The sequence below is a fragment of the Corapipo altera genome, unplaced genomic scaffold (genome assembly GCF_003945725.1).
Source record: "Corapipo altera isolate COAL_440 unplaced genomic scaffold, ASM394572v1 55, whole genome shotgun sequence".
In the NCBI taxonomy this organism is placed as follows: domain Eukaryota; kingdom Metazoa; phylum Chordata; class Aves; order Passeriformes; family Pipridae; genus Corapipo; species Corapipo altera.
Window position 1 is genome coordinate 12955974 of NW_020884882.1, and position 18034 is coordinate 12974007.

Here is an 18034-nt window from a genome sequence, read left to right on the forward strand (position 1 = left end):
AGCAACAACACTAGAATTTACTGCCATAGAGATACAAGTCTGAAATCCTGATGAAAACTCAGATCAAGAGTGACGATAGTCAGATGAGCATTAACTGTGCTAAGCAAATCTTTAGGCTTTAAACTCAGATTAAAGCAGATTTAAAAAAATAAGCAACACACAGGAACTGTCAACTTTAACTCTTTACAGCCAGAGCAAGAAGTGAAAGGGGATGTGGTTTATTCAGACCACACATAACCTCCACAGGTTAAAAGAGTGACAACAAAAACATTTCACAGGAAGATTTGAGAACTGAGATACCAACACACCTGTTCCCTCAAACCAATCCCTTAAAAAATTTCTATTAACCAAAGACACCCCCGAATATGCACGTACTATGACTGAATAGCCTCGAGACAGCCACAATATTGAATACAATTACCTGTGATTACTGGGAGGTGATTTAAAAAAAAGCTGAAAGAAGGGTGCAATTAGTCAGAGGGAAAAGAAAGGACCCAAATGTCTGCAACAAGGTGTTCAAATGGAGGGAGGCAATTAGCTGGGTGTGGACCCAGGACAAGTGAACAAAGAGATGCCAGCACCCTGTGCCCTTACCCAGCACTGTGGCGACCTCCCAGCAGGCATCCAGTATCCCTGTGTGTGCTGGCAGCCAGAGGATGGGAGGGCAGGTCCCAGCAGTGCAGGAAGCTTAGCAGCTGTTCGGTGTTTAAGGTTTTTTTGACAGGCTGGAGCGGGGGGGAGTGGGTGTTGGCCACAACCTGTTACACGGCACAAGCCGAGCAGCTCAGGAGGAACTAGGTCAGGCAGATCCAACGACTCGCCCTGTCAGAGTGGCTGTGCTGGGTAATTACCGTACAGAGACAAACACTGGCTGCACATGGATAACCTCCAACCTTAAACTGCCTGTCCTAATTACTGGCATTCACACCTACGTCTCAGTCCTGGTGGTGTCACCTGCTGTTCACAACCCATTCCCTCCTCCAAGCTTTGCTGAGCATCTTAACTGGGACTCATTTCCCAAGAGCAGAAACACCGGGCTGAGAAAAAGCACAGCAAAGAAAGTGTCTGCCTCCAAACCCATAGGGAAGTAAAGCAAAGCACTAAACCAGCAGGAGATGTGGAATATGAGCTGTCACAGGAGCAAATTGAAGCCTGATCTTCCTGAAAAGGGCACTTCAGATTTCCACTTGTGCTGCATTTCCCCTACGGATGCTGCAGCCTGGGTGGCTCAGGAGGCTTCACAGCTGCTTCACAGCATTTAGATGGTCCGTGATGTCTGAATGTCATCCATGGAACCCCACAGCCCTTCCTACCCAAAACAAGTGAGTGCAGCCTGAGACCGAATGCAGCTCAGCTCATGTGCAGTGGCCGACACGGCTCTTTCCTGGCAGGACCTGCTGCTTCCCAACTCAGAGACTTGGGCCAACCCAGCCCCCCCCCCCCCCCCCCCCCCCCCCCCCAAAAAATAAAAAAGTAGCTGTTAGTGCCTCCTGGTGAGGAGCAGCTTCAGGTTTCTCTGTTACACCCTTTATTTTGCTGTCTCTGCCAGCCATCTCATCCATCTCCCTTTGCCTTTTGTGCCTCAGCCAACACTTAGGTGAAACTCCAGAGACAGCAGCAGCTACTTTCTGAGACTCGTCTGCACAGTTCAGTGCAACAGGAAGCACATTTACTGCCACTTTTTTTCATTAATATAAGAGTAAAAGCAGAGAATGGGGAAAGACATAAAGACTTCCCTGTTTGCCAGCCAGGGGATATAGCAAGTGTCATTAGACTTAACATTTAATCACAGTCTTTCGCTTTCCTACCCCAACACACACCAAAACAGAACTGGCTGAGCTGTCACAGCATCTTTAGTCTGTGGCCAGGAGATCAAAGGTGCAGAACTTTCCATGGCAATTAACCCAGTAGTTAGACCCAGGAGGAGGTGACTACATAAGAGACGTGAGGTATGAAACCTTGGCTGCAAACCAACTGAATCTTCATATGCAATGGGCCAGCTGGGACACAACATACACCTCCCTCAACAAGAACCTTCGAGGTCCCTGGGACACCATCACCCTTTACAGCAGGCAGCCTTGGACCAACCTCAGCCCCTCTCAGAGGAGTCCCTTCACTATACCCACACCACAGCCAAGTCCCTCCCCAAGCCACCAGCACAGCCCCATGTGAGGTCTCTTGGGGTAATTAAGTGGGGAGTTCCATGGAGATCTGCCAGTTCACATCAGCATGGGGTACTGCCTCCTCCTCCTGTCACATTCTGTACACAGGCACAACCACGCTCCATCTGTCTCATCTGCTGACAAGCTGCTGGGGAGGTTGGGCCAAGGAGGTGGCTGCCATGCCAGCATCCACGGGAGATGACAGCCCTGAAGGAGCAGAAGCCAACTGGTCCTGCTGAACTCCATCCTGGGCTTTACATGTGCTGAGCAGCAAATTTAGGCAATGGACAGCACCTATTTAATAGCCTTGGCTAGGATCAGACTACACCATGTTACAGGGCTGAATGGGAACATTCCCCTCTCCCATGAGATGGGGGAGAATTAGGAAATATCTGTTATAAAACTTTCGAGAGCTCTCTGATATATGACCACTTTGCTCCCCACGAGCTGGAAGCCAGCCAGACTTTATGCTCACACCAGGGGTCTGTTTCAACAGCTCTTCTTGGTAAGCACTGGTCTTCAAGCTGCCAAGTGCTCACAAGCATTGCTGTTCATGGAGCTATCGCATTTACAGACTCCTCTGAAAACTTCCAAACTTCCATTTCCTTTAACGTTTCTCTTTTTTTTTTTTCAAAGCCATTCTTACAAGTCCTTGAAACAAATGGGAAATTAAATAAACCCCCCAACACTCAGATATACAGAGGAAAAGGGGAACATAGCCAACTTGACCAAGATCTTCGTTTACAGAACATATTTTAAGGACTGGCAAAGAGTCAACTGTATGGCTGCAGAGCTATAAGGAGGTTAGCTCTAATGCATAATAAACTTGACAGTGCTTCGCTGGCCAAGTAGGGTGTTATTTTTCCAAACTTGGCTGTTTCAAAAGAAGAAAAGGCTAATTTATCTTTCCAAATTTATCATCAGCATGTGCGTGACCAGTTCTGACCCACCTCCTCTAAAGTATCCCAGCTATGGTCACGGGCTGTGCAATAACACACTGAACACGTTACAAAGCTCCCTGTGCAAACACATCCATTCTGAGATACCCATTTCACATGGAACCAAGCGCCAGGCTTTCACTCCTTTAAATTCCAGCTGTACAGTAGATTTCAGATAGCTATAAATCTTAACCCAGCTTCTTAAAGTCAGTGACAGAGGAGAAAGCTTTTCAGTTGAAGTTGTCACCACTGAAGGTTTTTGGGCGGTGGTTTTCAAAGCCTTGGAAAAGAGAGCCATGTAAGAAAACAGAGCCCAGATGCACACAAAGCATACTTCTAGCCTTTGCCTTCTCCCAAAATACACCTAACAAATGAGTTTTTAACTAAGTCACTGAGAGGCCCTTCCACAGACCTGGAGATCTAATTTTCACCAGCTCCCACCTCCTGCTCGGTGGCCCAGGCTTTTCCTGGCACTCCTGAGGCTCCAGCTCAAAGAGCACGCATTCTGGAGAGCAGGAGCAGGCAGCTGGCTGGACCACACAGGACAGAGAGCCTGGAGACTGCAGCACCAGACCAGGGGGGAAAAAAAATGGGCAGCTCAATATAAAAGAAAGCAGGGTGAGAGCTCTGGCAGCATTTGCTGTGTTGGCTGCAGGCCAAGTCTGTGCACGCACCAGTGGTGAGGAGGCACCGGGTGCTCTGCAAGTGCAACAGCAAGTGCTGCATTCAGTTCACACACAAGGAGACTTCACAAAAGTGAAAATGAGGTCTCAGCCCTCTTGTGCCTTCAGCACAGGGGTCTCCCCCGGCTCCCCAGCTGCTTGCAGGCAGAGGAGACCACATGGAGAACAGCACAGGTCACAGAGGATGCACAAACCTGGCACGTGCCAGCAAAGGTCCCAGAGGCACAAAGGAGCTTTGACTGTATGGAAGAGCACGGAGGTGGGGGAGTGGGTGGGGAGTAGAAAGAAATACATTTTTGGCAGCTGAGATTTTATTGTCTATCTTGTCCCTTCCTTGCCAAAATGTCTACAGAGGTTGCAAAATGCACAAGTCCCAGATTCCTTCAAGTCCTGGCAGAGTAAAGCAGTACCTGATTCGCAGAAAGGAGCAGACAGATTTGCAAGAAGGAATGTGGGGTTGAAAGGTGAGGAAGAGGAGTGTGGCTGTGCACTGTGGCTTTCACCCTTGTCAGAACTGTCATGCAGATTTTTATCCATATATTGTAATATATTATATAATTGATAATACTGTTAATATGGTGTACTATTTATTCTAAATTTTTATTCGTCTGGGAGCAAAACCCCTCTGGAGTCATCTGGGGCAAGATGGCCAGCACACACTGCCCAGCAGCTCCAGCCAGAGATGCCCAACTTCCAGCAGGGAGATGCCATTCTCTTTGATTAGATACAGCCACTTACAGGATTTCACACCTTGTAAGCCATGGATAAATCCTCTCCACAGGAGAGACTAGCGTGGAGCTTCACCAACGTGCTGGCTGTGCTCCCCCAAGCCTTCATCTGGCTCTCCTGGTGTGTCCTGTGTGCCAGCAGAAGCACTGACATGATGCCCATGTCACATGCAGGGCATCATCACCCTGCCCCTCTCTGCTCAGAAAAACATCATTGTCCTTTAAAGCACAGAAGCCATGGAAGCACAGGTACCCACACACTGCTGTGCTGTCAACACATGCCAGCACTCAGGAATGTCAGAAGAGCACTCAAGCATCAGGCATTTGCACCACCCTGGATCTGGGCTTCCCCTATGGGGGAAAGCCACTGTGAAAACTTTGGAAACACCTTTGTGAAAGCAGAAAACACGACTGACTTTTAAGCAATCTTATCCACGCAGGTCTTAGCACACCCCAGGTATTGCAGCATCTATCCTGAGCCACATTCCTGGCCCACACGGAGCAGAGGCTTTGTGCAGAGATCCAGGTTAGGATATTGCCCTGGCAGGGCATCCTCCTGTACTGCCAGTAAACTGGGGAACACTCCTGAGCACAGGGCTGGGTGTGGGTTCCTGCTTTTTGACACACTGGGGTTTCCTCACTCCATGAATGCAGTAAGGAAAGGAAGGGAAAAAAAAAAAAAGAAAATAAAGCCAAGCTGAGGCAGGTCTAACCTCGTGGAGCTGGATTAATGACTGAGAAATGCCAGGGAACATTCCTTGCTGTCATCAGTGAGCATCAGCCACTGGTTCCACAGAGCTGGGGATCTGCTCCTATTCGGACACTGCTCATCCTGTGGCTCCTTCCCTGCAGCACAAGGGAGTTGGCAGCACCACAGGAGAGGACACACTGCAAGCACATCTGAGGGGCCTTTGTGTATCCTCTTGCCCACATCCCATGGCTTAAGGATGAGGACTGCTCCCATATGCTCTTCATGCACTACTTGAAACCTAGAGACTGACCCTAAGTTTGACAAGTAGGATAGAATATCTTTACGAGACCTAATTTGAAGGTTAAAAGCCACTGGACCAAATGTATCTTGGAAGCAGACAAACTGGATTCTGCTGAAGGAGCCACAGGCTTAAGCACAGCCACCCAGCACAGAGAGGGCTCCAGGCACAGCCAGGGCTCCCAGCTTTCCCTACGTGCTGAGTCACCTGGCACTGCCCACAGAGCTCCTTCTCTCAGGAGGAGGTGATGCTCCTCATCCCTACGCTGCCCACAGAAACTGGACACAAGAGTAAACCCTCTGTTTCTGGCAGTTTTGCTTGCAGGAATGGGGAAGCCACACTTAGGGTTGCTACAATTAGAGCACGTACCTTGCAAGCCATGGGGGGAAATATGAGCCAGCCTTCCTTCAAACCACTCCCAGATCCCAAAACCATGAACTCCACTGGATGATGCATAGTCTGCTGACTGCCTTACTCAGTGCACCATCAGTGCTTCAGGTGCTATCAGCATCTCAGTGCAGTGATATGAGGTTATGCTGCCTGAATAATCATATTTACCTATCCCAAAAGTGATTCCTCATTGGTTTGATGACATACTTGTCTATGAGCAGTGAGGGCAATTTTTTTAATGCTTCTCTTCTCCTTTGCTCTCTCTTATGCTTTATGTATACACATAAACACTTAATATTTTTCAATATTAAATTCAGTATTGGTATTCAACAGCAATGGAATTTTTCACATTCTATCCCCAAACCAGAGCCATTTTCCAATTCCAGAATCATTTGTGCTGTCTGTCTAGTTAAACTTCCCCAGTTTTCCCTGAAAGGATGCCTACAAGTTGCCAAACCCCTTCATTTTAAGTGGCAGATATGTCAAGTGGAAATTTGCTTCTTAATAACCTTAACCAGTGAGGCCCCAAGTTCTTGGAGCATCTTTAAAACTTTAGCATATTGTAAAAAGGCACCAATTTCCTCCACTCTTCCAGAAAGCAATTCCTGTACAAAGCACAGTCACAACTTTGCCATTAACCACTTTCACATCAGGTTTCTGGCCCCACCATAAAATAATAAATACTGAATAAGAATCCTCTAAAATATGAAGCATATTAAAGGTGAAAACTTTGGCTGGCTACACCAAGCTCCACCACCAGCCAGTGATACAGGATTGCTTTCCAAGGAAAGGCTGTAAGAACCAAGTGACCCTTTTAGACTGATTGAACCATGAGTGAGAAAAAAAAAAAAAAAAAAAAAAAGAAGGGCACCAGATGCTTGAGTTTGACATGAACTGAAAAATCATGGAGTAAAATTCATTGAACTGCAGCTGCAGGGGCATGGCAAAGGTGGCTGCCACACCACTCTTTTTTCAGACCAAGATGTATCTGCAGCGGATCAACCTTATTTTTTTAAGATTTTTCTTGCCATATCATGAAGTAACTTATAAAAATATGTTTTTACCAATTTGAATATTTTAAGAAATAGGGGAAGATTCTTACCCAGAGAGTAAATACAGAAAGTATTTTAATAACTAGTTGTAATTGCTACTTCACAGGATTTACTATTACTTTACTACCAAACTGAATTAAGGCAGGAAATAAGGGACCAAATCCACAACATAGAACCTTCCTCACGGGTTTTTTCTTCTTAAGACAAGTTTGACTCTAGATCAGTAGAGAGATGCTTGACTTGAGTGTTTGCTATGCAGGGTGTAGAAGGATGTGCCACTGAGCAGAACCTACCTGCAAAGTTACAACTCAGATTTCAAGCAACTCAAAAATTTTGGAGTGTTTAAGACTCATTCTAGTGCAGTGAGCAAACAGTGGGGCTGTGAAAACAGGACTAGGAAATCATCATCATCCTTATCCATTTGCTTGAATCAGTGTTTAAGTGAAGGAGGAGAGTCAGCACGCTATCTTAATACTTCAATAAGATCTATAAATCAAACACAGTTCCTACTAAGTGTAGGTGGTGGAGGAGCAACGAAAGGGAGACGCATGACAAGGAGCTCTGAAGGACACTCAGCCTTACCTGGTGTACACATGACTTGGCATTCAGAAAAAACAGCTCTACTGTAGTTTTGTCCTTGAGAAAGGAAATGCTTTCAATGTAGAACCTGAAAATTAAAAACAAAACAAAAAAGAAACCAGCTCTCAGTTGCTTTCTTGAATAGGTTTCATCTTCCTCCCAAGTCACTTTATTTCCTCAGTGTTTTGTTCTCTAGCAATAAAATAGCACAGAGGAACTATGAGCTACTGCACTTAATTTCCGGCCTATTAGGAGAGAACAGCAGAAAATCACAGGCTGACAGCACACAGGGAACAGCAACTCCTAGTTCAATAGATCCTGGATATCTGATGACTTTTCAAATGAGATGAGAGCTCTGTCGAACTCTCAAGGAGCAAAGCCCATCCCTCCTATGCAGATAAAGCCACAGCAGTGGAAAAGATGAACCCCAAACGAGGCACTGCGGGTGGGAAAGCCAGCCCAGCACTTTGCTGGAGGAGAGGGGCTGGCAGCCTTGCAGGACCACCTTCCTTTCAGGAGGAGAGAGCAGAGATGTTAATGAGGGCCATTAACCTTGCTCTAAGCAAACAGGGAAAAGCAAAAAAATCACCAGGAACACTTTTGGGTCAGCTTGATCCATCCTACTGGCAATGGGAGCCCCAAAACCAGGTGCTTACATGGAAGGGCTGCAACTGGCTCAGCCTTAAAGACACTGCTCTGCACAGCACTCACTGCCTTGGTGCTCACTGCTCTCCTCGCAGCCACGGCTTCCTCTTTCCAGATCATGGGTCCATCAGAGGCACACACCAAAGTGATCCCATTGTTGGTTACTCTGGCCTAGCCAAGGTTGGCAAATGGGTCCCCAGTTTGTTACAGAGCTACACCAAACATCACCTATGCTGCTGGCAAAATCACACACAACCTGCCCGTGTGCTTCTCTGACTCACTCGGGGCATCAAACCCAGCAGTGCTGAGGTGCATTAAATGGTGCAGAGAAAACACACCTATAATTTGAGGAGCATGGAACTGCCAAGTCAGTTTAAAGAGAGACAAATTTGTGTGAAGGTGGTCCTGTCAATCCTCCACCCCAAGGCTTTTCAATGCCTTGCTCTTGATAGCAGGAGGGTTGGATGGCCAACACAGGGCACACAGCCCACTGTGTGAGTCAGAAGCAGGCCAAACCCTCCTGCAGCCCCCTGGTGCTCTTAAGGCTCCTCACAGCCTCAGGCTCCAGCCACTGATCTCCTGGCATGGATGATTTGTAAGACATTGGAACAAGCCCACAGCAGCAGCATGGAGCACTTGGTAGGGAGCAGTGAAGCTGGGACCTGCCACATGTGTTAGGAATGTTTGCAGTGTTTATGCTGTGGCTTGAGAAGAGTGATACAATAGTAATTGTTTTAATGTTTCACATTCCTACAACATGTTCCATCTAATTAATTTTAAAGCACTTTCCAGAATGCCTCTGAAGATAATTTACCCATTTTACAGGCATGCAGCCTGTCCAAGGGGCAGACCTGAGGCCAGCAGCCTGCCTCAGACATTTGAAAGGCTACTTTACCTTTCCATGACTCACCTTTCCACGTGAACTCTTGGAGCTTCAGGTATTTCCACCCTCTCTTGATCACATCTGATATATTTTTTTCCAACAGCTTTGCTAAATTTACTTTAAACACCCTTGAGTGTTCCTCTCCAGAAATGCAGAGCAGATGGCAGGATCCTCACCTTTCATCCTTTCCCATCCTGCTGCCAGACCAGCCCTTCTCAGTGTGGACCTTCCTCAGCCTGCTAAAGCCTCCCTCCCTCCACTGCACCAGAACGTGATTTTCTCAACTAACGACCTCATTTGCACTTGCAGTTTCTTTCAAACAGAGTCAGACATGGCTGATTTACTCTCAGAAGCAGGACAGTACCCCTGGCTCTGAAGAGAGGCAGCTCCCAGTCACTGCTCGTACAAAGCAGGAGCCTGTAGGATCTATGGATTTAGGGAGAGGGCCCTGGGGGGCACTGCCCCCTGCCCCAGCCATGTCCCTGTGCTCTATTTCCTCCATGGTACAAGCTGTACGTTCTTATCACCCCAGTACAGATGGGGAACACTGGACCACAGAGATAAGGATGTTCAAGGGATGACAGGCACGTTTGGGAACACCATAAAGCGTACGTCCTGCTTTTATTTCCAAAGCTGTCAGCATCCTTGAAACTAGAATGACGCTTCTGTAAGTCCTACATCTGCATTATAGAGCCCTTCAGCTGTGTGTACCATAGGACAGCTTACGTGACTGGACTGAGTTTCTGCCAGCTGACAATAATTAAAAGCCTCAAAGGATTATCACATAGTTCCTTATGAAACAGCAAAAGCTCGGGGATGAGAAGTGATGAAGAAAAAGAGGGTCATAACCAGGAACCTGGGGATTCCCCTATTTCCAGTTATGCTACTGGAAACTGTCCAGTACAGTGTCAAAAGATGCTGGGAACTGATGCTTCTGCACATTTGCCACCGGTCAGGAGAAGAGCAGCTCAGTGCCCTGCCTCATTACAGTTGTGTCTCAAACTGAAGCAGTATTCAGTATTTATTCTACTCATGGCTGAGCCTATTTCAGACATTCAGAAGGAATGGATGGCACAGGAAGGCTCACCTAGGCCAGGGGACACCCTGCCCCTGCAGCAGCACCCACTGGGGTCACGTCGTGCAGGGCTGGAGCCCATCCAGCCCAGGGAACATGTGCCAAGTGCTGGGGCCTCTGCCCACACCCTCCATGCCATTCATCCCACACCCAGCCTCGCTTTTCCGCTCAAGACATGGGCACACTCAGCTGTGAGTGTGTACTTTCAGCTGCTCTCATGGGAGTTTAATTAAGGAATAGGCTATGACAAGGTAAATGTGTTCACACAAGATAAGTGTCTGAACTAACCACCCAGAGCATTTGCCGAGGAGCAAAGGCCTGGAGTTGCTTCCTTAACCAGAAAGTTGTAATAGAGCAGAGAGCTGCAGGTTTTGAAGTGGCTTTTCTGCTGGAATATCAATTTTCTACTGATCAGACAGTTTCTGTAGTGCTAATTATTTCTATATGCTCCTCCTTCTCCTGCTCTGCATCTCACTCACTGCCCACCTCCTTGGCTCCTAATTGCTTGGTTTGTATCTCATGACCCCAGAGCAGTCAGGCTTAAAATTTAGCTTCTGGAAGTTGATCTTTCCAAGCCCACTCCTCACACGTGAACTCTTGCCCAGGTCCCTGCACACCCTGTCCTGTCGAGGACCATCTTGCAATAAGGAGGGCCAAAATGAACTCCATCAGCCAACAGCGTGAATCCCAAACCAAGAAGTGCTCAGGTCACAGGATTGCCTTCACAGCTCTCTTGGGAAGCCAGAGGCTTTAGCCTCCCAGATCCTCATCAAACAGTGAATATAGTGAAGAGCCCATCATCCCTTTGAAAATGTTTGCAGTTTTTTTTCTTTCTGTTAGAAGTGTGGAGGGGAAGAGGAGCTCTGAATGCCATCACAAATCAGCACATATTCAGCCAAAACAAAGTGCCACTTGTTTGCCCTGTTCCCTCGATGACCAGGGCATGGGGGATGTGGTGAGACAACGGTGCCAACCGACCCAGCTACACAAGAGGCTCTGCCTTGGAAGTGCTTCAAATAATTAAGCACACAAGGCATAAATTTACCGAGATCTGCAAAGTAAATGAGGTCAGTCTGCTCTCATTTTCCTCATAGACTATAAGGAAAACCAAAAACTCCAACAATATTAAGAATATGATTCTTTTCTGCCAGCACAGCTCTGTTTCGTAGGACATGTTTTTTTTTCAGGTCCTTAACCAGCAGAGCTTTGCCAGCAACAGCCCTAAAGTAATGCAATTACATTGGCCAAAATCATCATTTTGTCAGGGATTTCATTCTCTCCTGAGGACTGGTTAAGCTGTGAGAGCAAAGAGCCATCAGCAATCCCTTTCAAGTACAGACAACCCCTAAGTAAATAGAAGGAAAAAACTAAGTATGATTGTTTAAATAAACTGTATTACAATTTAGCACACTTAAAGACAAGTCAAGCAAAGAAGATATTTAAAATATGAGGTTTTGAACAAAACAAAAAATACAACAACCAAAAAAAACAACCACCAAAAAACCCCCAATGAAACTCTTGTAATAATGTCCTGGTAACAGTTTAAAAAGTAGCAGGTTCCAACCTACTTTATTTAATAGTTAAATACAAAAGAGTGCAGCACTTATCCAGGACCTAATCTCCTTCTAAAAATAACACCTTGCTTTGACATTTATTTCCTTTATCAAATCTGTAATCAGTTCTTTTAAACAAAAGCCCCTGGTGATAAATAAACCCAAGTGGTAATGTTTTCTTGGTGGAAACAATTACTCACCTAACAGCAAAATACAAAGTTGCCGGCCCTGGTTTCTTGGGCAAGTCATGGTCCAGGACACGATGATCCAGCTGCAGCCAGACACTCTGACCTCTGTGGAAACAGGTTGGCGAGAAAGTTATAAACTGGGATGGGTGAAATACAGAAATGGGTTCTTAGTGCTCATGTTTACTCCAAGTGTTACTTTAAAAAGTTCAAGATTCAGCTCCAAGGAAGACAAACATCATTAAATTATTTCCTTTTTTTTCTCCTAATTTTCAGATTTTCATACAGTTCACTTTTGGTGTTCACGAATGCTCTTTGACTCTCAGTGACTTCCACTGACTTTCTATGTCTAGAAATGGGTCTGATCCTTCTGCTGCAAGGAGATGGCTCAGCTCTGCAGTTCCATCCCCACCTCCTCCTATTCTGCCCCAGCCCAACAAACCCCTGTTTCAGGGCAGAGGAGTTTACCAGAGGCACACTCCTTAAACCAGGCAGTTCTCTCTGCAGTGGCTTCTCTGATTGAAATGGGAGTCAGCCAGAAAGAAAACAAAAAATCCCCCAAAGGCATTGCCAAGCTGTGGTTGCCCCATCCTTAGAAGTGTTCAAGGCCAGGCTGGACGGGGCTTGGAACAACTTTGTCAAGTGGAAGGTGTCCCTGCCCATGGCAGGGTTGGAACAAGATGAGCCTTAAGGTGCCTTTCACCTCAAACCAGACTGTGATTCAAACCCCAGTAACCTCCCTGAGGACTCTGGGGAGCACAGAAACCTGTGGCTGCCCTAAAAGGCTGGCCATGGGTGCCCTCCAGAGGCCACATGCTCCCTTCCAAGCACCCAGCCCTGTGCCATACACCCAAGGTAGGTTCTGGAATCCCACTGGTGTTTCCAGGGAAGCTAACAGCTTTTAGATAATGCCCCGGACAGCACTTTAAAGCTCACTGTGAGGGAGTGCCAGCAACCAAAAAACCTGTAGAAAAATTTCATGGCAGTTCTTCCAGGGGAAAAAATAAGCCACGTGCAAACAGCATCCTCAAGGGATTTACAGAAAGATCTGGAAGAAAATATTTTCCAACAAGTGAAGGGACAAAGACGTGGCAAAAATATTCCAGGGACAGCTCAAGATGAGAGTGGCTGGTAAAAATAACACAGTGTGGGGTCAGGGGCCCAGAGCGAGCGGCTCCCACCAGCTCCATGAACACCAGCCCTGTCCTCAGGGCCAGTCCTGCACCTGCACGTGGCATCTGCCTTGGCAGAGCGGCCCCAAACATGGCTCTAACATGATCTTTAGGGGAGGCTTTCATCCAAGACTCCAGAAAAAGCAGCAATGGAGAGCAGCAAGAACTAATGTTATTCCCATTAGAGAAGAAGAGGTTTATTTATTTATTAGTGCACAACTCCATGTCCCCACTGCCCCAAGCAGCTCTGCTCCAGTTTTTTTGGGGGAAGCTGAAGGTAACTCCTCTGGAGACGCTGGCCCTGGGGAGCAAACTCCTGCCTGTGGGTTTTGGTCCTGCACCCAGCAGATGTGGGGAAGCCACGTTTCAGTGCCACGCTGACAGATGAACCTAAACACCAGCTGGGATTTCAATTAACCCAGCTGACTCTGGGTTCATGCCATGGAAGCAGATCTCCCACAGCACTCTGGAGCCAAGCATCACACCCAGCCCCAGCCAGAGGAAGGCTGTTTATGGGAAGGACTAACCTCATATTTTGCTGCTGCTTGGGAAATTTGGGGTTAAAAGACTCAATAATACATTTGAAATTCAAGTGCAAAGAGGAGCAATTTTTTTGAAAAATCAATGCAAAACTTTTTTGTTGTTACGAAAAGTGAAGAGGAGGAAAGCTGAGGGTGCTCACAAGGGAAATTGCCACTGAATCAGTTTTTTCAGCTTGTGAGACAAATATGAAAAGTGAAAGCATCAGGAAAATATTTTGCAAGTATTCTCTCGTTTGTGCCCAGAAAATATTTTCCAAATATTTTTTATTTCATGCCTTCCCCTTTCCTCAACCAAGCACAAGGTAGGAAAATCTTTCTTTTTCAAAAAAGTCATTCTTCCATCACACCAAACTGCCATGCTGTCAAAGATAAGGTTTCACATTGCAACAATCACACAGCTGTCTAAAATAAACAAACATACTTACGTATCATCGATAAAGGTTATCCCAAAATACTCTTTTTCTTTCAGGTTGAAGTGTGAGGCCACCAGATCCAGTAACTCCCTAGACAAAAGTTTGGGCTATTGAAAGAATAAAATTAATTTCAGTCCAGGCTTTTCACGTAAAATAAAATTTTTCTCTGCAAATACTGACATTTAAGTACACATGGCCACGTTAAAACCCTGTTGCACAACTCCGTACAGAAGTGGCTCCATCAGACTCAGGGTGTCTCTATGGAGCTGTGTGGAGCATGGAGAGGCAATTCTGTACTTAATCCATGACATTAAGCTGAAGGGCACAGGCTTTCCTTTTCCTGGGGGAAAAGGTAGCAGCCCAGGCTTTCCTGCACTTACAGCAGGAGAGATTTTTCAATTGAGAAAATACTCTGTATTTGAGAATCTCATGCTTTGGGTTTCTGTTATGGGAATAAAACATCCTCAAACCTACAGACTTTTCTTCCCATCTAAATGACCAAAAAAAAAACCAAAACATCACCACAAGGGGTGTGTTTAATACACTTTGTGAATTTTGGTGAAAGCAAAAACTGAATGACTGAAGCAGAACTGATGACAGATATATTTGTTCACCATGCACAGGGAAACCCTCCTGCTAATCCAAGTCTGAGGAAGGGCCCATGTACCTGAGCATGCCTGTTTATTGCACTTCTGTGACTTACTCTAGTACCCAAAAGAGCGAGGTCTGTACCTGAACCAGCAGCTCCAAGTTCCTGTCATCGAGGAGATGCACCTGGCAGTGCCGGCCCTCTGTCATCTGCAAAGACAACAACACAGTCCTGTCAGGAAGGATTCCCAGCTTTCCTGGCTGGCACCAGAGCACATGCAGCTCGGGGATGAGGACAGTGTGGAGCAAGTGTGTAATCTGCAGGGATAAGGGAATTGACTCTGTACCCGAGCCAAGCATCCTTCTCCAAGGACTCGGTCGGGGGAGCTGCCTCAGCACTCTCAGCTCCTGTCAGCTTCAAGCTGGAATTAAGGGTGCTTAGCAGCACTCAGGATCAGATAAAAACAACACAAGTGCTGTGAGAATTAAACCTGAGGATGAACCAGCCTGGCCAATACCACAGCTACAAGCAGCAGCCGTGGCCTTTTGCTCTGGTAAGGAGTAGATGACCAGGGACCCATGAAACCAAATCTATCCAGCCCTCCCTGCAGACGTGTCAGCCCAGATTTGGTCCATTGACCTTGTGTCTAGTTGAGATGGAGTCTCTACCAGCACGTTAACATTTTCCCTTGGATAACTTCCATGAAGCATTAGAAGTCATTGCCTCCATAAGATTGCTATATAGGTGCTGCACACATCAAGAAAGTGCTTGAACTGCATGATTATGAATGAGCTTTGAACCTCTGATGCTATATCTGAACCATCTATTTTGTGTCCCATTTATCTCTTGCAAACAAAGTCTCTTTCTCTCTTTAAGAGGTGAGCAATTCAGAAATAGCTGCACATTATGCCCTCTTAATATCTGCCCTTTGAAATCTAATACATTATGATGAAAGCTTCTACATTATTTAATATCTGTTCTAATTCTGGGCCTTTCAGCAGCTTCAGTGAGGACCAGCTTTGCAGTGAGGACCAGTCTCTGGGTGAGAGCTGGTGAAGGAAACCTGGCTTTTATATTTATTTTCCCAGCCTCAAAGTAACTCATTTTCCCGACAGCACAAGCTTCTCGTGGACTACAAATTGTGAGCTGCGAGCAGAGGCTGGGGGCGGTTTGCTTAGACAGGGGCTCCCAGAGGGATTTAACAACAACACGGAATGGTTTCTCCTTTCACATCCCTCTGGCTCTGCAGGGACAGGGCTGAGCTCTAGTGCCACCAGCACCTCTCATCACCTCCTGCCCTGGCATGGTACACACCCAAAGCTTACAAAGACTTTAAAATAAATGCAATTTACACATGACTGCAGTATAACTGAGGAGACCTCCCACCTCCCTCCTGTGCTGCCCCCGTTTCACGGCCGTTTGTGCAGGGCGGGCTGTGGAGACACAGCCGCCTCTGTCACCAGCCAGCCCGGCAGCCCCAAGAACCCAAATTAACAAAGCTTCATTGTTTCAACTAATTGAGCTCATTTAGACCAAAACCCGAGAGGGAGTGCCCTCCTGAGGAGCTCTGCAAACAGGTCAGAGACGACCCATTTGTGGGCACAACTCTCTCTAGTGTCTGGGAAAAACTGGGCTGCACCATCTGTGGCACCAGCACTGGCAACTTACGGCACTACTGAACATCACATCGCCCACCGAAACAGCAGTACTGGTACAAGGACAGTTTGCAGAGCAAGTCTAGTGGAAAGAAATCCCTTCCTTCCCTTTTCTCCCACTGCTATGAACAGGAATTATTACAGAAGTGCCAGATGCAGAGCAACACATCATGCATGCAGGAGTGCAGAGCACAGGCTGCACCATCCTGGGACAACAGTAATATCTCCATGCAAAAAACACAGCTGCACCCCTTGGTGCTGCACCCTGCAGAGGCATCACCCCCCTCATGCCCTGCACTCCCAGCGCTTCATCCTTCAGGTTCTGGAAGCAAAGCTGCACCGTCCCAATTCTAGCTTTCCAGCACGCTCCCTGAGACTTGTCAGCTCTCCAAACACACCACCTAGAGCCCCTAAATCCATTATGATCCGATCACAGGTCCATTTGTTCCCGAGAGCTGAAGGTCTGTCATCTCACGCTCGTAACTAAGTCGCATGTTACCATCAATTAATCATTTCATCAGTGCACCCTTCAAGGTGGAGCATATTTCTGGCTCTGACACACTGTTACCAATCTGCCCCTGTTGCGAAGTGTCTGATCCAATAGTGTTTTTAAATCGTTCCCCATCTGTTGCTCTGAGATAGCACGAAGGTTGCCATTATTTAATTGCGAGCTGCTTTAGCTTTCACCCAGTGAAATCACATTAATCACTTCTGACTGTTTTAATTGCCTCAGTTGTGTGTTGTTAAGTAAAAAAGGTTTCTATTATAGCAAACACATCCACAAAGCCTTGTGCTGAGAAGAAAGGAAGGTAGCTGGGAGGATTAAAACAAAAGAAATACCAAGTATAGTCTCTGCTTCTATTCAGCTGTCCAAGGTAATTGCAAAGCAACTCAAAAGTAATTAAACCTTATGACACCCCTGAAGACAGGCAAGATATAATTATCCCTGATTTTATTGATGAGAAAACATAAGGAAACAGCTTAGCAGTCTGATTTACAGATATAGATACAGACAACGCCTAGTACCTGGGACTCCAGGAATCTCATCTCAGAGATTATACAGCCACTTCCCAGAGTACTGGAAAGCTCAGTCAAGAAGAGCAGAAGATGTCAGAGTGCTCAGTGACAAAGCACCCTGAAATGCCATTGCTGTCACAAACCTATCAGGTCCCACCTGTATCCCCAGAGTTCTGTGTGGCCAGGGGCTCGTGTCACCCCAGGAACACTTTGTCACATGGTGGGACGTGACAGCAATGTCCAGGGTCATGAAATGCCTGTTGCTGGCTGTAGCCCCAAGAAGAGAGGGGGGCTCTGGAGCTCCTTCTCCTTGCTGCTTGCATCCCTCTGCCCCCCAGCCCACACGTGCACACCTGAGAGCTACATCCCTACTCAGATGCCTTCACCTGGGCTGAGGCACAACGTGGGTACTCACTGTGTGGCACCACAGCCTGGCCAAAGGACGCCAATCTGCCAACGTGGTGACCAGCTTTGCATCTGCAGGCTCCAATCCCTAAGCAAAGTGGTGTTAACCTGGACAGTCCAAGCCCTTATCCTCCCTCCTGCTGACCCAAGGCTTCAGCAACCAGCACCCTGGTTCCTGCAGCTGTGCAGGAGCTCACTCCAAGTATCCACACCCCATTCCTGATGGGGCAGAGAGCACTTCACTTGGCTTACTCCATTCTTACAAACACAATCAGAAGCAAATCACTCCCAATTTCCATCACAGAGCAGCACAAGCCCATCCTACATCAGGAATGTCGCCCACCAGAGAGGTCCAGGAGACAGCTCTCCCCCCCCCCCC

At 46.9% G+C, this 18034-nt stretch overlaps 1 protein-coding gene across 3 annotated transcripts in view; it reads right to left on the reverse strand.

Annotated features, from left to right (window-relative positions):
- Positions 1–18034, reverse strand: part of FRMD4B (FERM domain containing 4B) — an 82504-nt gene that overhangs the window by 46268 nt on the left and 18202 nt on the right. For 2 of the 3 annotated variants that reach the window (XM_027640546.1, XM_027640547.1), the window contains exons 2-5: positions 14722–14787; positions 14002–14096; positions 11878–11970; positions 7525–7609 (exon numbers count right to left, since the gene is read on the reverse strand). In XM_027640546.1, the coding sequence (XP_027496347.1) occupies positions 7525–7609; positions 11878–11970; positions 14002–14096; positions 14722–14787 (339 nt within the window). Of the gene's footprint in view, positions 1–7524; positions 7610–11877; positions 11971–14001; positions 14097–14721; positions 14788–18034 lie in introns of those variants that run through there. The other variant, XM_027640548.1, reaches the window with a different exon arrangement.